The sequence below is a fragment of the Saimiri boliviensis genome, chromosome 12 (assembly GCF_048565385.1).
Source record: "Saimiri boliviensis isolate mSaiBol1 chromosome 12, mSaiBol1.pri, whole genome shotgun sequence".
NCBI lineage: Eukaryota > Metazoa > Chordata > Mammalia > Primates > Cebidae > Saimiri > Saimiri boliviensis.
The window spans coordinates 86,984,568-87,005,165 of record NC_133460.1 but is presented as its reverse complement, the minus strand read 5'-3'; the positions used below and the strand labels follow the sequence as shown (position 1 = coordinate 87,005,165).

General features: G+C 47.4%; 1 protein-coding gene across 10 annotated transcripts in view; it reads right to left on the bottom strand.

Moving 5' to 3' along the window:
* Positions 1 to 20,598, bottom strand: part of GBF1 (golgi brefeldin A resistant guanine nucleotide exchange factor 1) — a 138,376-nt gene that overhangs the window by 4,155 nt on the left and 113,623 nt on the right. For 3 of the 10 annotated variants that reach the window (XM_039464953.2, XM_074382789.1, XM_039464957.2), the window contains 24 exons: positions 20,100 to 20,323; positions 19,389 to 19,557; positions 18,111 to 18,322; positions 17,371 to 17,469; positions 16,616 to 16,810; positions 16,186 to 16,375; positions 15,051 to 15,191; positions 14,337 to 14,425; positions 12,855 to 13,057; positions 11,998 to 12,121; positions 11,266 to 11,391; positions 10,913 to 10,995; positions 10,011 to 10,247; positions 9,634 to 9,727; positions 9,079 to 9,255; positions 8,706 to 8,770; positions 8,498 to 8,621; positions 8,232 to 8,303; positions 8,021 to 8,115; positions 7,668 to 7,821; positions 3,232 to 3,457; positions 2,784 to 2,944; positions 2,416 to 2,656; positions 2,081 to 2,286 (listed from right to left, as the gene is read on the bottom strand). In XM_039464953.2, coding sequence (XP_039320887.1) covers positions 2,081 to 2,286; positions 2,416 to 2,656; positions 2,784 to 2,944; positions 3,232 to 3,457; positions 7,668 to 7,821; positions 8,021 to 8,115; positions 8,232 to 8,303; positions 8,498 to 8,621; positions 8,706 to 8,770; positions 9,079 to 9,255; positions 9,634 to 9,727; positions 10,011 to 10,247; positions 10,913 to 10,995; positions 11,266 to 11,391; positions 11,998 to 12,121; positions 12,855 to 13,057; positions 14,337 to 14,425; positions 15,051 to 15,191; positions 16,186 to 16,375; positions 16,616 to 16,810; positions 17,371 to 17,469; positions 18,111 to 18,322; positions 19,389 to 19,557; positions 20,100 to 20,323 — 3,707 coding nt within the window. The remainder of the gene's footprint in view (positions 1 to 2,080; positions 2,287 to 2,415; positions 2,657 to 2,783; positions 2,945 to 3,231; positions 3,458 to 7,667; positions 7,822 to 8,020; positions 8,116 to 8,231; positions 8,304 to 8,497; positions 8,622 to 8,705; positions 8,771 to 9,078; positions 9,256 to 9,633; positions 9,728 to 10,010; positions 10,248 to 10,912; positions 10,996 to 11,265; positions 11,392 to 11,997; positions 12,122 to 12,854; positions 13,058 to 14,336; positions 14,426 to 15,050; positions 15,192 to 16,185; positions 16,376 to 16,615; positions 16,811 to 17,370; positions 17,470 to 18,110; positions 18,323 to 19,388; positions 19,558 to 20,099; positions 20,324 to 20,598) is intronic. The other 7 variants (XM_039464954.2, XM_074382790.1, XM_039464958.2 and 4 more) reach the window with 3 other exon arrangements.

The following is a 20,598-nucleotide window of genomic DNA, read 5'->3' as shown; positions in this document are numbered from 1 at the left end:
CAGGAGGGGACAAGACGTGAGTGGGTTAGGTCTGGTGGATCCCTTTCCCCCTCCCCACTCACTGTCCCTGAGTCCTCAAGGGGTCTCTAGCACCAATCATGCCATACCTCACCCCCTCACTACTTTTTCCCTTGACTTGACTTCCTGGTTGCTCCAGTCCTTGCAAAGGACTCTCCAAGTCAGGGATTACTCATGAGAGAGAAAGTCTCAGGAGGTGTGTGGACTGAGTATTTCACAATCCTGACTTACAGTGAGAAAGATACTTTCTTTTCAATTCTGTTTCACACCTGCTGACAGAGAAAGCCTTATGCTGTTAATTCAGATTTATTTTTTGAGGCAGGGTCTTTCTCTGTCACTCAGGCTGGAGTGCAGTGGCACAATCATGGCTCACTGCAGCCTCAAACTCCTGGGCTCAGGTGATCCTCTCACCTCAGCCTTGTGAGTAGCAGGAACTACAGGTGTGTGCTGCCATGCCCAGGTATTTTTTTGTATTTTTGTAGAGATGGGGTTTTGCTGTGTTGCCCAGGCTGATCTTGAACTTCTGGAATCAAGTGATAGTCCTCCCAAAGTTTTGGGATTACAGGTGTGATTATACCATGCTTGGCCCAATTTTTCTTTTCTTTTCTTCTCTTTTCTTTTCTTTCTTTTTTTTTTTTTTGAGACAGAGTCTTGCTCTGTCACCAGGCTGGAATGTAGTGATGCAATCTTGGCTCACTGCAACCTCCACCTCCTGGGTTCAAGCGATTCTCCTGCCTCAGCCTCCCAAGTGGCTTGGACTACAGGCGCACACCACCATACCTGGCTAATTTTTGTATTTTTAGTAGAAATGGGATTTCACCATGTTGGCCAGGATGGTCTCGATCTCTTGACCTTGTGGTTCACCCGCCTCGGCCTCCCAAAGTGCTGAGATTCCAGGTGTGAGCCACTGCGCCTGGCCTTATTTTATTTTTTGAGACAGTCTTGCTCTGTGCAAAACTGGAGTACATGGCACCATCATGACTCACTGCCTCCTGGATCTCTCAGGCTCAAGAAACCCTCCCATCTACTTAGCTGTCCCAGTAGCTGGGACTACGATGTGCGCCACCATGCCCGGATAATTTTTGTATTTTTATTTTTGTAGAGACAGGGTCTCACTATTTTTCCCAGGTTGGCCTTGAACTCCTGGCCTTAAGTGATCCTCCCGCCTCAGCCTCCCCAAATGCTGGAGTTACAGGTGTGAGCCACCATACCTGGCTGTTAATCTCATTTTTAAAACAAAATCTCAGGCTCAGAGGCTTTGATGGGCAGTAGTGTCTGGCCAGATTTAATACATTTTTACCTTTGAATTCTTCTATGGTTATTGTATTTAAGGCAATTGGTTCTCCATCAATTTAGTGATATAAAGTCTGCTCACAGAATTAATTTTATATGCCTTTGAACAGACACAGAGGAACTCAGAAAGGATAGACAAGAAACTGGTGATTGGCGACTGCCTCTAGTGAGGGGAACTCAGCGGCTGGGGACAGGAATGGATTGGAAATGTAATTTTATCAATTTACCCTTTTTTTTTTTTTTTTTTTTTTTGAGACCGAGTTTCGCTCTTGTTACCCAGGCTGGAGTGCAATGGTGCGATCTCGGCTCACCGCAACCTCCGCCTCCTGGGTTCAAGCAATTCTCCTGCCTCAGCCTCCCGAGTAGCTGGGACTACAGGCGCACGCCACCATGCCCAGCTAATTTTTTGTATTTTTAGTAGAGAGAGGGTTTCACCAGGTTGACCAGGATGGTCTCGATCTCTTGACCTCGTGATCCACCCTCCTCAGCCTCCCAAAGTGCTGGGATTACAGGTGTGAGCCACTGCACCCGGCCCTTTTATATATTTTGAACCTACTCAAAAAATAAGTAAACCTTAGTTTAAAAATAAGTTTAAGCAAATAAAGACTTACAGGTGGTTTCGGGTAAGGGGAATATTGTAAAGGCGGTGGTCCAGGGCCTGGGCTGGCACACATGGGCCCTTCCCTGCAGCCCTAGCTTTCCCTGGCCACCCCCAGGCTCCCGGTATCAGGTGCAAGAGAGGAGAGGAAGTAAAGGGTGCCATACTTACGTCCTGACTGACCTGTAAAGACACCGTATGGTAGCTGGCAGGCACGCCTTCGTCTTCATCATCATCACTCTGCCCGCCCCGAGAGGCATGTTGGCTGGAGGTTCGAGGCCGGCGAAGCACTGAGCCCTCTTTGGATTTCTTCTTGAAGCGGTTCCCTTTGCTGTCATATTTGTGACTCTTGCTACGTTTCTCTTGGGACTTGCATCCTGAGCAGAGCCACACTCGGGTCACATTTCCGAGTCTATAGGCATAGATACCCTGCCTTTCTTCCCTCCTCCTCTCCCCTGCATAACTGCATGGCTACTCCCCAGCTGCCCCCTAATCAGCTGACCCACCGCCATTCAGACTGGCCTCCACAAAGATCCGGAGAGTCTTGACACAGAGCTCAAAGTTGTCAGGTGTGATGTGGGCAGCATCACGCACGATGAAGGACAGTGATTCCACACACTTAAGCAGAGACTTAGTGTCGTGTGGCCCCAAGTCCAGTCCCACTGTTAGGCTGTATTGATTGATCAGGGGTGAAGGGCCTGGACGGCTGGGCCCTGGCTTGGAGTTATCAATGTCATCCTTCCCGACCTGTAAAGTACACAGAGGAGCTGGGGACCCAGGCTTGGCCCTTATGTGGATTTCCTTGCAGAAGACCAGGAATTCCTCCCAGCGGTCAAAGGGGGAAGACTCAATTGCTGCCCATATTGTCACTCACCATTAACCAACCACTGTTGACCACATCAGCATCTGTGGCTGATCGGTGTATCTTGCCAGGCCTGCCATGGTCAGTGTAGACCTCTGAGTCGGAAGTGTACCCGCGATCCAGACTCACATCATTTTGATGGTAGGATGGGAGCTCACTGTCTGATTGGGCCCCTAGAGCAGGCAGGGAGAAGGGCAGAGTCAGGGTGGGGATGGGGTAGTTTCTGTTTCTGGAAAAACAGTCCTCAGGAGAGTAGAAAGCCTGGCTTCATAGCCTTCTGCATTGCTTATTTGCGCTCATGCTATTTAACTTATGGGCACTGGAAGCTCTGGAAGCAGATGGCAGAAGCCAGGGGTGTTTAATCTGCTGAATGCAGTAACCTGTGTTTTGTTTTCCTGTCCCAATTCCTGAAGCATAACTGTTTATCTGCCAGCCTGAGTCTCTCTGGGAAAGAGCTTACCAGCATCAGGTGCATCTCCCCTGGCTGTGGCCTGCAGAGCCGCGGGAGGCTTCACACCTGAGCCGATACACTCCAGCAGCGTGAAGAGGGTGGCCCAGTCATCGCCTGAGTGGATGTTGGCTGCATTGGTCTTCAGGAGTTCATGGAGCCCATATGCAACCTGGTGGCTGACTCGGGATAGCACACTGGGCTTCATCAGTAGCAAAATGCGCAGGGAGAGCAGCACCTGGAGTGGGGTTGGGGTAAGAAGCAGGGAGTGGGCACACAGCTTCCTGTCTAGTTTTCTTCCCCACCAGTCTCCTTAGGCCAGTGAAGAGAGTTTGGCTAGAACTCAATTTAGGACACTGCTTCTGGTCTTTTTTTTTTTTTCAAATAGAAATATGTTATATTAATTTGAGATGGGGTCTTGCTCTGTTTCCCAGGCTAGAGCACAGTGGCACAATCACAGCTCGCTGCAACCTGAAACTCCTGGACTCAAGTGATCCTCCTGCCTCAGTCTCTGAAGTAGCTGGGACTACAGGTGCGTGTGACCACACCTGGCTAATTTTTTCTTTTTTGGAGAGACAGAGTCTCACTATGTTGCCCAGGCTGGTCTTGAACTCCCAGGCTCGTCTTGAACTCCCAGGCTCAAGTGATCTTCCTGTCTCGGCCTCCTGAAGTGCTGAAAGTATAGGCATGAGCCACTACACCCAGCCTCAAATAGAAATTTTTATTGAGAAAATTATAGGTTCATATGCAGTTGTAAATAAATAATACAAAAAGGTCCCTTATACACTTTGCCCAGTTTATCCCAATGGTCACATTATGCAAAACTATAGTGCAATATCATAATCAAGATACTATCTGATCTTATTCAAATTTCCTGTGTTACTTGCATTTATGTATTAATTTCTACACAATTTTACTACCTGTGTAGATTTGTGTATCCACCACAAAACAACACACTGAACAGTTCCAACACAACAGTATTCCTCATGTTACCTTTTTCTTTTTTTAGAGACAGGTTTTGCTCTGTCACCCAGGCTAGAGTGGTGTGATCATAGCTCATTGCAGCCTCAAACTCCTGGCACAAGTGATCCTCCTGCCTCGGCCTCCTGAGTAGCTGGAACTACAGGCATGTGTCACCATGCTCAGCTCATGTTACCCTTTTATAACTACACCTACCTCTTCTTCCTGCCCTCATCCCTAACCTTTAGCAATCTGTCTTCAAAATTTTTTTTTTTTTTGAGACAGAGTCTCATCATGCAGGCTGGAACACAGGTGGGATCTTGGCTCACTGCAACCTCTGTTTCCCGTGTTCAAGTGATTCTCCTGCCTCAGCCTCCCAAGTAGCTAGGATTACAGATGGCAGCCACCACACCTGGATAATTTTTTTTTTTTTTTTGATACGGAGTTTTGCTCTTGTTACCCAGGCTGGAGTGCAATGGCGCGATCTCGGCTCACCGCAACCTCCGCCTCCTGGGTTCAGGCAATTCTCCTGCCTCAGCCTCCTGAGTAGCTGGGACTACAGGCACGCGCCACCATACCCAGCTAATTTTTTGTATTTTTTTAGTAGAGATGGGGTTTCACCATGTTGACCAGGATGGTCTCGATCTCTTGACCTCATGATCCACCCGCCTCGGCCTCCCAAAGTGCTGGGATTACAGGCTTGAGCCACCGTGCCCGGCTCACACCTGGCTAATTTTTATATTTTTAGTAGAGATGAGGTTTCACCATGTTGGCCAGGCTGGTCTTGAACTCCTGACCACAAGTGATTCACTGGCCTTGGCTTCCCAAAGTGCTGGGATTACAGGTGTGAGCTACCGTGCCCAGCCTGTCTTCAAATTCTAAAATTCTGTCATTTCAAAAATATTTTAAGTGGAATTATATAGTATAACCTTTTGAGATTGACTTTTCTTTCACTCAGCATAGTCCCCTGGTTGCTTTAGATTGCTGAAGAGTATTCCATTGTATGTATGTACTACAGTTTATTCACCTATTGAAAGTCATCTGGGCCAATTCCAGTTTTTGGGTACTACAACTAAAGCTTCTATAAACATTAATGTACAAGTGTTTATGGGAAAGTAAGCTTTCACTTTTCTGGGATAAATGCCTAAGAGTGCAGGTGCTGAGTTGAATGGTAATTATGTTTTTCATTTTATAAGTAACTGCCAGCAGAGTAGCTGTACATTTTACATTTCCACCCAGCAGTGTATGAACGATCCAGTTTCTCTGCATCCTTTCAGCATTTGGTATTGTCACTACTTTTTATTTTAGCCATTCTGAAAAGGGGGTAGTGATGTCTCATTGTGGTTTTATTTTTTTGAGACAGAGTATCACTCTGTCACCCAGGCTGAAGTGCAGTGGCGCAATCTCAGTTCACTGCAACCTCTGCCTCCTGGGTTCAAGTAATACTCTCAGCTCAGCCTCCCCAGTAGGTGGAACTATAAGCACGCGCCACCACACCCAGCTAATTTTTGTATTTTTTGGTAGAGACAGGTGATCTGCCTGCCTTGGCCTCCCAAAGTGCTGGGATTATAGGTGTGAGCCACTGCACTTGGCCTCATTGTGGTTTTAGTTTGCAGTACTCCGATGGTTAATGATTCTGATCTTTATTTCATGTGCTTATTTGCCATCTATACATATTCTTTGGCAAAATGTCTGTTCCTATGTTTTGTTCATTTTCTATTAATTGGATTTTTTTTCTATTTGGACTGTTGTGTTTTGAGAATTTTATATTATAGATACTAACCTTTCTTCAAATATGTGATTTGCAAATATTTGTTCCTTGTCTATAGTTTGTCTTTTCATCCTCTTCACATAGGCTCTCATAGAACAAATTTTAAAAAATATTTTCTTTTTTTTTTTTTTTTTTTTTTTTGAGACGGAGTTTCGCGCTTGTTACCCAGGCTGGAGTGCAATGGCGCGATCTCGGCTCACCGCAACCTCCGCCTCCTGGGTTCAGGCAATTCTCCTGCCTCAGCCTCCTGAGTAGCTGGGATTACAGGCACGCACCACCACGCCCAGCTAGTTTTTTGTATTTTTAGTAGAGACGGGGTTTCACCATGTTGACCAGGATGGTCTCGATCTCTCGACCTCGTGATCCACCTGCCTCAGCCTCCCAAAGTGCTGGGATTACAGGCTTGAGCCACCGCACCCGGCTAAAAAATATTAATGTAGTCCAACTTATCAATTTTTCCTTTTCTAGATTGTGCTTTTAATGTCAATTCTAAAAATTATTATTTTTTTTAAAGAGAGTCCCCTTGGATCTGTTCATCTGGACAGTGTTGAAGCAAGAGACAGATCCATGGGACTGTCAAACGTGCTAAAAATTCTTTGCTTAGCTCTAGATCCTGAGGATTTTCTCCTGTTCCTAAAGTTTTTAAAGCTTTACATTTAGATCTATGATCCATTTGAGTTAATTTTTCTGTAAGGCATGAGTTTATGTCAAGGTTCATTTGTTTTTCCTCCTGTGGATTTCAATCACTCCACCACTTACTGAAAAGGCGATTCCTCCGACACTGAATTGTTTTTACATATTGGTTAAAAAATCCACTGAACACATTTGTGTTGAGTTTATTTCTGGGCTCTCTATTCTTTTCCATTGATCTGTGTCTATCCCTCCATCCATATCACATAATCTTGACTACTGTAGCTATACAGTATGTCTTTTTTTTTTTTTTAAGATGGAGTTTTGCTCTTGACACCTAGACTGGCATGCAATGGTGCGATCTTGGCTCACCACAACCTCCGCCTCCCAGGTTCAAGCAATACTCCTGCCTCAGCCTCCCAAGTAGCTGGGATTACAGGCATATGCCACCATGCCCAGCTAATTGTTATATTTTTAGTAGAGACGGGGTTTCTCCATGTTGGTCAGGCTGGGTCTTGAACTCCTGACCTCAGGTGATCCGCCCACCTTGGCCTCCCAAAGTGCTGAGATTGCATGTGTGAGCCACCACGCCCCCCCCGCCTATGGTAAGTCTTAATACCAGAGTGATTCTTTTTTTTCTTTTTTGAGACAGATGGAGTGCAGGGATCTCAGCTCACTGCAACTTCCGCCTCTTGGGTTCAAGTGATTCTTCTGCCTCACTTGGGCCAGGCGCGGTGACTCACACCTATAATCTCAGCACTGTGGGAGGCTGAGGTAGGCGGATCATTTGAGGTCAGGACTTCCAGACCAGCTTGGCCAACATGGTAAAACCCTGTCTCTACTAAAAATACAAAAAATTAGCAGGGTATGGTGGTGTGCACCTGTAATCCAAGCCACTCCGAAGGCTGAGGCTGCAGAGCACTCACTCCCAATGCCACCTGTTAGATTGGACCAGCCCTGTGGTTGGTCACTGGGTTCATGCTATGGGGCACCAAATGCACTCTCTGTCTCAAGCCATATCCATAATTGACACCATGGCCTTAATCCCTTATATACCTGGCCACTCTCCGAGATACATTCTGCTTACCTGACCACTGATCTCTTCTCTCCGGAGCAGCCGAATGGCCAGGCGTAGCAACCCCACCACTGCCCGCTCCACAAGGAAGCAGAAATCTTGTGCCTGAACACAGAGGTGGTATAGATGGTCTCGAACGGTCTGCCACACACAGCCCACACGGTCCCTGTGTGGACATAAAGGAATGAAGACAGTCTCATTCAGAGCGGCCCCCTAGGTGTTTCAGGACTCATTGGTATTATACCTAAGTAGACGGGTATGATGAGTAAGTTTCTCCCCTACTGCCTACAGTTCCCCAGAGCCCACTCAGCAAGGTGGCTTCCATCCCTTTGGCACAAGCCCAGCCCTCATCTGCCTTCTCTTACCTGTTCTCCAACACAATCCTTAGCAGCATCTCTAGGCAGAAAGCAGCATCTTCCTCATCATATGTCTCTTCATCTGGCGTCACTGAGACCAGAGCCTGAAGAGGAACAGCAGCAGGAAAGCAGGCATGGAAAAGAAGCCAACCACTGTCCCTGTCTCCCCTCCCAGACTCAGCTAGTTCTTCCATCTTTTTTTTCTTTCTTCATCCTGTACCTTCATGAGCTCCTGTAATGACTCCAGCTGGAGGAACTTGCTTTCTGTGATCATTTTTTCTGGGTCACATTGCTAGAGAGAGCAAAAGAGAGAGGGGGGTCTTTGACAAGGACTGAAGGGAACAGAACATCCCCAAGAGCCAGGGAGAGAGGGCAGAGTCAGCCCTGGTTACAAACCCTGGATGACTTTATTCTTCAGTTCACTGGGTAGCATTGTCTAATAGGAAGGTGTCTAGGCTTTCTCACCAGGGGTGGATGGGCAGTTACCTTTATACACTCTAAGGCCACTCTCTTCGCCTCTTGGTTTTCAGTGGATGGGCCCCGCACGCCAGACTGCTCAGGACCACTCAGTGTTAGCCAGCTCACAAAGCTCAGCACTGTTGACTCTCCTCTGTAGAAAAAGGGCACATGACCTGGTGAGCCCAAAAGTTCTACTCTCCCTCCCCAAGCCCCTCAGCCTCTGGTCTGCTCTTACCGATTTGATGGTGTCTCTTCCCGCTGTAGAGAGATCTTGCCATTGGGATCCACAAAATCTTCTACCTAGAAAAGTAAGTCAAAATGATTTCTTTCCTTATGTCCTTTGCCTTTGTGCCCCTGCCTCCACCCACCAAAGTTCTCTTGATTTCCTCCTGAGATACTCTGCCCCTACACTGTTGTGCCAATTGGTGACTTGCAACAGCATCTACTGGCTTTCTTTTACAGCTACTCCCCAAGATCTGTGGTCTTACATTTGAGGCATTCCTGGTGAGCTGTGGCAGGCATCAGGCCCAGTGTTACTCTCAACCATTTACTTCTACATACAGATAGCATACGGTGTTGCCGCTCACTAGTCTCCTACTAAGAATTACCTCTACCATAGCCTTGGGCAGTAGTTGGGCTCGGAAGAGCTGCAGCATGGCCTCCATGATATTTTTCCAGCCCTCCCGCAGGATGTCACCATGACGATGGGCCAAATGGAACACTGTCTTGGCTGCAATATGGGCTTTAGGGTTGCTTCCAAATACACTGGGTAGGTTCTCAACAGACTAGAAAAGAGGATGAGAAGAGACTTAAGGCTGAACTAATGTCTAGGAAGGAAAATCTCTTAGGTTTCTGCCTATCATGGTTCCCTCAGGGTCCTTTTGTTGGCTCTGTTTCAATCCCCCATAATACTGGTGGGAAGGGTTAACCTAGTTAAGGCCTTCCCCATTCCTGCATCTCCTTTCCCATCCCCATTACATGAAGTAACACTAGTTTTATCCCAGGGTGTGCAAGACAGAAATGGCCTAAGCTCTGGTATATTTAAGTGGGGGCAGTGAGGGAAGATACTAAAGGCAACCAGGTCTACTGCTAAGGGTAGATCCATGGCTAAAAGAGAGGTCCTCCTTTGGAGCTCCAAGTATGTGGTTCCTGCACCTGCTTACCTCACTGCTGAGAGCTGTGAATTTGCATAGAGAGATGATGAGATTGTCAAACACATCGCTGAGGCCATAGTGGGCGGAGATCATGGCGCATTTCCTGTAACGTTACCCCCATCCCAGAAACAGAGTCACTGGAAGGCCAAGCAGCCCTTCCAAGTCCCTGAGCTTTCATGGGGCGCCTCCCCAGTCAGTCCCAGGAAGAAACCTGTTAATCTTGTTTCTGTTTAAGACTGAGCTTACCCAAGCTTCAGCCTCCCTCCAAAAACTCAGGGTATCCCCATTCTAAGGAAAATAAGAGGAGGAGTCAGAGAGGCATGGAGAAAACCATGTTAGCTCAGAGAGGTGGGGAGAGGTGAAGACCAAGGCCAAAGCTGGGCTACCTGAAGCCTGAGATAGCTTTCTGGATGATTGTCTCTTCAAGGCTTTTGTCAAAGACATAAGAGAGAGCAGCAATAGTGGGACCCCAGGTCATGGTGAAGAGGTCAAGATCATAGCTGGCAGTAGGCACACGCAGGAATATGCCCTCAGGGGTGGCACCTCGGTGAAGCAGCACATTCCAAACATAGTTCTCCCGAACCAAGCCTGTCTGCTCCTCAGGCATTACAATCTCCTCATTCCTGTCAGAAGGTAAGGAAGGAGCAGTTGCACTGCTTTGAACCTGACTGGTTCCAAATCAGGACTAGGAGTTCATCCATACTAGCACTCTCCACTGTGAGAGGGCAGCCATCAGAACTGCAGCTCACTGGTCTGCTTCCCATCCTCCAGTGGGAGCAGGGAGAAAGAAAGGAAGTGTCCCATAATCTCAAAAGCCTACCTCTAAGTGAGGCCTTAGTTCTGTAGTAAAATCTCACATTCTTACTTGGTATGACAAGATGAACAACTCTACTTTTTCTGATTTACGGTAAAGAACTAAGTGGCCCATTTCTGACACGTAACCTGGGCCTCATGCTCCAGTGCCCACCTTGGGTTCTCTACCAGAGAGAGAATGCATCTTGTGAGCTAGACAGGAAAACATACCTGTCTTAAGTTCAGAAAATGGGGCCATGATATCCTACTTAAGAGCAGTACTTTGGACCCTGGCTTAGAGTACTAGAGTCCCAATATTGTTCAGGCTTCTTTAAGGAAGAAAGGAGTTGGCAGAGAGGGGGCTGCCCAACTAAGTCCTGAGGCTAAATCCAGGGCACGTGAGTCACTGCAGTCTGACATGACTCTAAAAACTGGGAAAGGAAGCAATGTGCTTCTTCTTAACAGAGATACTAGGCTATTTTCTATGTATACTCACTTGATGGCATGGTACATGTCCTCCAGGATGTCTTGCTCAAAGTCCTTGCCTCCATTCACACCTTTTAGATTTTTGCGAAACTCCTAGAGATGGGCCGGATTTAAGTTTTTTCCCCTTGTGTCAATACTGAAGCCCTACCCAAGTAACTCTTGGGTTTTTAGTAGATACGACTTAGGAAAAAGTAAGTGAAAAAACCCACTTCCCCACCCCAGTCCCTTTTCTAGGTTTGTCAGCCCTTCCTGATTCCCTTGGACAGAACTCCCTCCATTGTGCCCACTGGAAATCCTATGTCCTTCCTGCTACCTCCAAAGCTGTTCTGGGTCTTCTTTGCCTTGAGTGGGACCCAAGCTTACCTCCAGGGTCATGGGTGCATTCTGTTTACGAACATTATGGTTGTGCTGGTCAGTATTAAGCATGATGACAGCATAGGCCAGGGAAAAGCAGGCATCGCTATTGGCAAATGGGGAGCCATTACAATTCTGAAAAAGCAAAGATCCCACCTGTGTCAATGCCCTTCTCTGGCCAATTAAACCCTCGCTACCAACCCACTGGTCAGTGCCAGTACAGAGGGAAGGTGCCATCCAGAAAGCAGCCAGCCTCTTGTCAACTCCTTAAGAGAAGCTGATCTCTTTGTGGAAAGGTCACTGATGTTGCTCTCTGCCTTTTTAAGAGACAGCAGCTTGGGCACGATGGTTCATGCCTGTAATCCCAGCACTCTGGGAGGCTGAGGCGGGTAGATCACCTGAGGTCAGAAGTTTGAGACCAGCCTGACCAACATGGCAAAACCCTGTCTCTACTAAAAAATACAAAAATTAGCTAGGCTTGGTGGCAGGCACCTGAAATCCCAGTTACTCAGGAGGCTGAGGCAGGAGAAACATTTGAACATGGGAGGTGGAGGTTGCAGGGAGCCAAGATTGTGCTACTGCACTCCAGCCTGGGTGACAGAGCGAGACTCTGTCTCAAAAAAAAAAAACAACAACACAAAAAACAAAAAACAAAAAAACAAAAAAAGACAGTAGCTGGATTCTTCAGCCCTCAGTCAAACTGACCTTGGATCCTGGGCTCAGCCCAACACTCAAACTCACCATCCAACGCTCTGTGAACGCCTCCAGCAACCTCTGGATGACTGGTGCTTCCCCAGGCAAACGGAAGGCTTCCAGGTAGAGGCGGAGAGCTTCATCTAGTCTCAGACCCTGAAAACTAAAGGTGCTATAGGGAAAGAAAAGATGAAGAGGCTAAAAATGTGTAAGCTGCACATGTCGGGCTCTTTTAGTCACTGTCCTCCTAACCTGCTCTTACTGGAAGAGAGAAGGCTGAGGTCTCTAGCAAAGGGGCAGTATCTCCTGTTCATCCTTAACACAACCCCTAGCCTTAACACTTTTTACATCCACAGACTCTTGCCTAGAACCCTCACCCGCTGGAACCTGCTCTACCCCTTTGCCATGCACTCCATAGAGAATAGAGAGGCTCCCCAAACTATCTCGTTGGAGTCCCTTTCAGGTCCAACAGATATAAATGATGGGAAGAGGAAGAACATCAACCTGGGTCTCCAGAATAAACTTACAGAGACTGCTTTGAGGTAGGGATGTTCTGTCCCTTTCAAATGATCACTAACCATGTCCCACTTTTCTTTCTTTTTCTCTGAACCAATGTCTCACTCTATTACCCAGACTGGAGTGCAGTGCCGTGATCACAGCTCACTGCAGCCTCGAACTCCCAGACTCAAATGATTCTCCCACCTCAGCCTCCCGAACAGCTGGGACTACAGGTTTGTGCCACCATGCCCGGCTAATTTTTGTATTTTTTGTAAAGACAGGGTTTCACCATGTTGCCCAGGCTGGTCTTGAACTCCTGAGCTTGAGTGATCTGCCTGCTTCAGCCTCCCAAAGTGCTCTAAGGCACCATACCTGACTATATCCCACATTTCTTACAGCTTCCTCACCTCACAAAGCTCTCCAACAGGTCAATATTTTTGCGGTCACTCACAAACTCGCCAATCATTTTCTTGTCCAGCCGAGGGTTCTCTCGGAGCCACTGAGCAATCTCTGTGTTGTCCATTGGAATGGTGAGGAGGCCTTTCTCTTGCAGAAACTGAATCCCCTTCTTTGGTTTCTGATTGAACTGCTCTGTGCCAGTGATTAGCAGCTGCAGGAGACAAACTACAGGTATAGAAGCTGCTTTGCCACTAAATCAGATAAGCAACCTGGAGTCCACCAGAGCCCACCCACAGCTGGTCACCTAAAAAGCTCCTAGGATGCGGTTCTTAGTGACTCCAGAACTAAGGCTAGATCATAGTGGCCTTAGCTTTCTCCCATCTTCATGTCGAATTGAATTGGTTTATGAGCTCCTTTTTACTCCTTCCTGAGTGCTCAAGATACATAAAATAGTTCCTCTCCTCTAACTTAGGACTAGGAGAAAAGTAGACGAAAGAGACTGGATAATTCTTCTCTCCAGTTTTATATCATCACTGACATTTGTTGACAGCAAGCTTCTTGCTTTTAGCCTGGCTTGGATTCTTTGATTGTCTAGCTTAATGCCCTGGGTTTGAAGGACAAAGTGGACTAATTGTGGAGGCAACTCAACTTTCTGTATGTCCAGTCACGGTCATGCAATCAAGAGCACACATGAACCAAAGTTATTTAAGCTGGCAATCACAGAAAGAAAGGGTCAGCTTTTCTTTTCTTGGGACGGAGTCTTACTCCGTCACCCAGGCTGCAGTGCAGTGGCACTATCTCAGCTCATTGCAACCTCTGCCTCTGGGTTCGAGTGATTCTCCTGCCTCAGTCTACCTAGTAGCTGGGATTACAGGTATGCACCACATGCCCAGCTAATTTTTGTATTTTTAGTAGAGACGGGGTTTCACCATCTTGGCCAGGCTGGTCTCAAACTCCTGACCTCAGGTGATCCACCTGCCTTGACCTCCCAAAGTGCTGGGATTATAGGCGTCCAAGTGTTGGGATTACAGGTGTGAGCCACTGCACCTGACCAGAAAGGGTTAGGTTTTCTTTGTGTTAAGAAACTCAAAGTACAAACAGTTATTTGAACCCTACTAAAGCACCAGAATAAATGTCAATTCCCCTTTATTGCCAATCATCATGCTAGAGCTGGAGATGACCAGTAACCTTCGATGACCCACAGGACACCAACTCCCAAGGCTCCTGTCATTGCTACCAGTGACACTTGGCTCTCAATTGGTATAGCATTTTCCCAAGGGCATACATAGGGTATGCTCAACTACATAGCTTAGGAGTAAGGGAAGGGCATCAAATGGGGGTGGCTGAAGTCCCAACAAGCTCAAAGACTAGCCTCAGGAAGCTGTACAATGAGGTGCTTGACTCTGCCTCATCTTCATCCTCCAAGATGGAAACCCTATATTGGATAACCAGACAGAGGTGGACGGACACTGGGAAATATACGTATGTACCTTCTTTTTGTTTTTAATTTCAATTAGTTCCCGTGGATCTGGCAGGAGACAGGAAAATCGAGGTGGCTTCCGGGCAAACTTTTTGTCAGCTAGGAATAGGAAGAAGAGAAGGGAAAAGCCTGTAAGAGCTCTTTTACCCAGATAAGGACTTTGGGAAGGTCACCAATATACTCCCCAGTTTCAAGGAGGAGCCTCAGAAATGTGTTTTTTTTTTTTTTTTTTTGAGACGGAGTTTCGTTCTTGTTACCCAGGCTGGAGTGCAATGGCGTGATCTTGGCTCACCGCAACCTCCGCCTCCTGGGCTCAGGCAATTCTCCTGCCTCAGCCTCCTAAGTAGCTGGGATTACAGGCACGCGCCACCATGCCCAGCTAGTTTTTTGTATTTTTAGTAGAGACGGGGTTTCACCTTGTTGACCAGGATGGTCTCGATCTCTTGACCTCGTGATCCACCCGCCTCGGCCTCCCAAAGTGCTGGGATTACAGGCTTGAGCCACCGCGCCCGGCAGAAATGTTCTTGTTCTCACCAGTCTTCCACTTCCCTGGAAGTCCTATCAACTGAGGGTCCATACGTTTGCTTTCCTCTCTCTGAGTCTGAAGGCATGGCAATCTACCAAGGCTTGCTTAGTTACAATCCTAGGTGTCTGCTCCCTCCCTCTGCTCTCCACCAGGCCTTCCAGGTGAGGGAGTTGAGGGTCATGAACACCCAGTACCCACCCCCAGAGTCACCAGCTTCCTCCAGATCACTGCATCCTGGTTTCCCATGTTCTGGTGGCAGCCGCCCTCCACCTGGCAGATGCAGGCCTGGGATGTCTGGGACTACGCCTACAGCTTTCCCGTCGCTGGCTGCTCTCTCAGCTGGTAAGAAAGAAGAAGATACAGGAAGACTTATGGGGTATGAAGGCAAGCAGAGCTGCAGGAAAGGTTAAATCCCAAGCCCAGAAGACCTGCATGCTCCCACACAGGGTGCCAGCCATGACCAGGACAAACCCAAGCCAAAACAAGTATTCCCTGTCCCAGCCAAGCATTAGAGACTCTAATTTAATGAAGAGATTACCCAGTCATTTTCCCTGATTTTCTGCAACCTCAAATTTCAAGGGGGAGCTAAAGAAGGCTAATTAGAGTAGAGGCAGATATTGGGGATGAGAGACGGTGGGGCCTGGAGCTTTCGGAGACAGAAATGCTATATTCTTTAATCTCTATTCTCTTCTCTTGCCATCAAGAAATAATAGTTCTTTTTTTTTTTTTTTTTTTTTTTTTTTTTGAGACTGAGTCTCGCTCTTGTTACCCAGGCTGGAGTGCAATGGCGCGATCTCGGCTTTTTTTTTTTTTTTTTTGAGACTGAGTCTCGCTCTTGTTACCCAGGCTGGAGTGCAATGGCGCGATCTCGGCTCACCGCAACCTCCGCCTCCTGGGTTCAGGCAATTCTCCTGCCTCAGCCTCCTAAGTAGCTGGGATTACAGGCACGAGCCACCATGCCCAGCTAATTTTTTGTATTTTTAGTAGAGACGGGGTTTCACCATGTTGACCAGGATGGTCTCGATCTCTCGACCTCGTGATCCACCCGCCTCGGCCTCCCAAAGTGCTGGGATTACAGGCTTGAGCCACCGCGCCCGGCTAAGAAATAATAGTTCTGTAAAAAAAAAACCAAAGTGGGGAGGAGGAAAAAGGGAGCAGTTCATGAGTTCTGCTAATCTGCCTGACTGGCCTATGATTCAAATGGCCAAACTCCAGAAACAGAATTGGGAGCTTCCCAGGGTTAAGTGATATAAGGACATGAGAAAGGACTCAGAGAGCAGGGAAGGGATAAGCATAGTATCGTGGGTTCCTCAAAGAAAGAAATGCTTCTCACTATTGCTAGCTTCTCGGGTGTCTTCTACTGCCTCACAGCTTGGTCTGGCTGTTTCCTTTTTTTCCTGCTGGGAGAGGCTGTTGAGGACTTTGGCCTGGCAGTGGGCCTCAGTGCTGTCAATCACTGTCAACAGGGCATCAAGAGATAGTAGGTGTGTTGTATAGAGTTGACCAGACACAGGGAAGGCATTCTGGAAAGTAAACAGATCCATTAGATTCGCAGTTAGGAGAACACTTTACACTTTAACTGATCATTATCTAAAATTTCCAAAATCTCTTTTAACTTGTACATTGCCCTTAGAAAATGCTTTTCTTCTTTCCGTTTCCCAGCTCTCAAGTGTTCTGCTCTCTGTAGGTAGCATCCTCACCACCACCAGCGAGATTTCCTTTATAAAGCCTTCTTTCCAGAGGCCAGTTATAGTGCTCAGCACCTTGGACAGCAGCTTGGTGAGGTCCTCAAAGAGGTTGGAACAGTAGTAGTCACAATCGTAGTTGATGTAGAGCTCTGTAACAAAGCTGGGGATGCGCCAGAGCTGCACAATGGCCTCCAGTGCCATCTCCTTCATCTCGTAAGGCATTTTAGGGTTCTCCACAGTGATAATCTCCATAAGCTTTTTGATGTACATCTGGCAATAACCCAGTAATTCCCATTTGGGTTGGGAAAGGATTCAAGATAGGAAGAGAAAAAAATTAGAAGAACATTAAACAGGATGCAGAAGCCCAGCCAAGAGGCATGTATTAAGAGACACCCAAAGGTATTCCATCCCCTAAATACATCCTCCTCTTTGGCCTCCATGTTGAAGGATAAGGCCTGCCTCTACCACACCTGGTCCCAGACAAGTTGCCTCTTGCCCTTTTTGTGCCTTCTATGTGAACATGACCTGGTCCTATTTAGAGTTCCTTTTTGCAACTTAATGACAATGCTGGCTTGACTTACTTGCCTTATTCATGGTGAGGTTACCTGCCAGTTCTCATATTTGGGGTCAGCCCGTTTCCTCTGGTCTCCTTTTAACTTTTCCACAAAAGAGGCCAGTTGATTGAACCGAAAGCTGAAGGCCAAAAGCACTCTCCTACAGGAAGCCCCTAAATTCTACCCCTGCAGCATGACAGAGCTAGCCCCACTGAAGATGCCATATATCGCCCTATTTTTTTTTTCCCCATTTTCTTCCCAGGTCAAGAAACTCACCTCCATTTGGAACTTGAGGTGCTCTCGCATGCTCTCAAACAGTAGGAAGCATACTCGCAGTGAAGCTGCATAAAGGTTCAGTCGCTCTATGCTGAGTAGCTGGAGATCAGAGTAGGGTAGGCGATAAGTTTTGTTATTTATTTAATTTTTTTTTTTTGAGATGGAGTCTCACTGTCACCCACACTGGAGAGCAGTGGCATGATCTCAGCTCACTGCAACCTCTGTCTCCTGGGTTCAAGCAATTCTCCTGCCTCAGCCTCCTGAGTAGCTGGGATTATAGGCACATGCCACCATGCACAGCTGATTTTTCTATTTTCAGTAGAGACTGGGTTTCACCATGTTGGTGAGGCTGGTCTAGACCTCCTGACCTCAAGTGATCCACCTGCCTTGGCCTTCCAAAGAGCTGGGATTACAGGTGTGAGCCACCATACCCAGCCTGGCCGTGAGGTTTCTGAAGCTGACTTATAGCTCAACCAAGAGAGACAGGAGAGGCAAATTAGGTGAAAGTGTCATTGGGAGGTCCAGTACTCCCAGGAAACTCTACATCTAGCCATTCTCATATTTCTCTCTGGCTGCCAGAGTCCCTGGGGAATTACTGGAACCCTCTTACTAAAACTATTGGCCGACTGGGAGGGAGATGCTCTCCTAGGTCCTATACTCTTTGCATAATCAGCCAAACCTCACTGTGTTCCCCTGGCCCTTGAGAGAGGCTCTGAGCCCCTCTGGTAATCTTGTCTTACCTGGAATAAGTGGCGGCACATCTCATCCTTGATGAGGCCCAAGAGGGTCTGGCACTGGGCTACAGGGGCTGACTCAAGGGCCACTGTCAGCAAATGCAGTCCCATGTGAATCATAACCTCTGAGTTATGGCGGTCGTGTGGATTGGTGAGGGAGATGAGGAACCGGAAGAGCTCACGGATGCAGGGAAGACCATAGGGGACCAAAGCTGTGCCTGGGGAAGGCCATGAGGAGAGTGAGACTGCTATAAAACAACTAATCTGCTGGCTTTGGCTAGCCTGCTCTGCATTACACAAGGTAATTTTAGGTAAATGATCCCTTCGAGGAAAAGGGCTGGGCGTGATGGCTTATGCCTGTAATCCTAGTGCTTTGGGAGGCTGAGGTGGGAGGATTGTTTGAGGCCAGGAGTTTGGGACCAGCCCGGGCAACACAGAGAGACCCCATCTCTACAAAAGATTTTGATTTATTTATTTTATCTTTTACAAAAGATTTTTAAAAAGTAGCCAAGTGCAGTGATGCATGCTTATAGTCTAAACTACTTGGGAGGCTGAGTTGGGAGGATTGTTTGAACCCAGAAAGTTGAGGCTGCAGTGAGCTGTGAGCAGCAGCACTTCAGCCTGGGCAACAACCACAAAAAAAAAAAAAAAAATTTTTTTTTTTTTCCTCTGGGGAGGTTAAGACTAGTCTACTTCTGGATGAAATCAGAATTGATGATCCTACCTTTCTGTTAAAAGTCCTAAGCTTTTCTTTTTTTCTGGAGACAGAGTCTCGCTCTGTCACCTAGGCTGTGATCTCAGCTCACTGCAACCTCCACCTCCCGGGTTCAAGTGATTCTCCTGCCTCAGCCTCCTGAGTAGCTGGGACTACAGGTACATGCCAACACGACTGGCTAATATTTTGTATTTTTAGTACAGATGGAGTTTCACTGTGTTAGCCTGGATGGTCTCAATCTCTTGATCTTGTGATCCACCCACCTTGACCTTCCAAAGTGCTGGGATTATAGGAGTGAGCTACCGCGCCCAGCCAAAAGTCCTAAGCTTTTTATTCTTCCTTCTTGCTTTCTATCGCCCATCAAACTTCCTCCCTACAGTATAAGTTAGTGAAGGGCTCCATCCATGCCAACAGTCTTATGGCTTCACTCCGTTTCCTGACTAGAAAATAGCCTAGAACTTGGGCCAACAGGCAGTAGTCCAGTATCTTGGTCTAAGATGGTCTAGGCTCAGGCAGCTTAGTGGGTAGAACTGGGGAGGTGAACAGGCAGAGCCTGCCAGAGTACCCACCTTCTTTCTGGGAGGACTGTGTAAAGCGCACACCCCGGGGATTGACGTAATCCATGTCATGGACAGAGGCAGAGTCGGAGTGGTCGGCAGGGGATGTGCATTCCTCTAACACTTCAGGGATGGACTCCACGGATGCTGACTGGGACTTTTCCACATGGGTCCCTTCCTGCTATGACCAGTAGCAGGGAGATATGGGAAGAAGGATGAGTGAGGCAAGAGCAACTTGGAACTTACTCCCCTGAAGTACCCATCTTCCAAGCTGTCTCTAGTGGGTTACAGATGTAGGGCCAGATCAGTGGTTTATGAATCACTGCAAGATGGCTCAAGCAGTAGTATGATGAAGGACTCAGAAAAACATCTTCTGAGGCTTCACTGACTTACAGCGACTAGAACCTTAGAGACACAGAGGCTCTCACAGGCTTAGGATTTCAATCATTACCTTCCAGAAAAAGCAATGGCCACCTCCATCCCTTTTGTCAAGTACTACCTGTATGCATAACTTGATCAATCTCATGAGCTACCTCTCACAGTGAGTCATGCTGTGGGTTTTCTAGGCAGCACAGCCAATTCTGGGAAATAGGAAAGATCAGAGCTTCTTTTGAAGCTACCCCCAGCTTCTTTTGACCCAAGTCCTGCATAAAGGATCCAAAGGATCAAGCCAATTCCCACAGTAGAATATTGAAGAGGAACATTTAAAAATCAAAGCCATACCTGGGGGTCAGGCTGCTCGGGAACACCTAGCTCACTGCTTCCAGGCTCTGTAGCTGTGCTGTACACTGGAGAGCCAGGTTGCTCTAGATCGGTAAGGTCTTCCTTGGAGGTGGTTTGGGAGGAGAATTCCAGGCCACTGTCTGTAGAAGGACTGACCACTGCTGAGGCAGCTTCTGAACTTGCAGAGGAGATGGGAGTGGGCACATCAATGAAGGGCATGCCACCTGCCAAGAAAAGTATGTGAAGCTTGAAGGAGAAGAGAGAGGCTGTGGGCAAAACAAAACACAACCTCCATGGTACCAGGGGCTCCATTTCCCAGATTACATGCTTATCTTTTCAGATATTGTTCTCTAAAGTTGTTAAGAGTCCCTCTGAAAGGAGAACAACCTTAAGACACTGCAGAGTTGCTGAATGGTCACAGTCTGATTTGACCTGGAGTTTCCCTTTTTGTTCTCAGCACAAAAACCAAAGCCCCTCAGTTGGTTGGTCTTCAATTTCA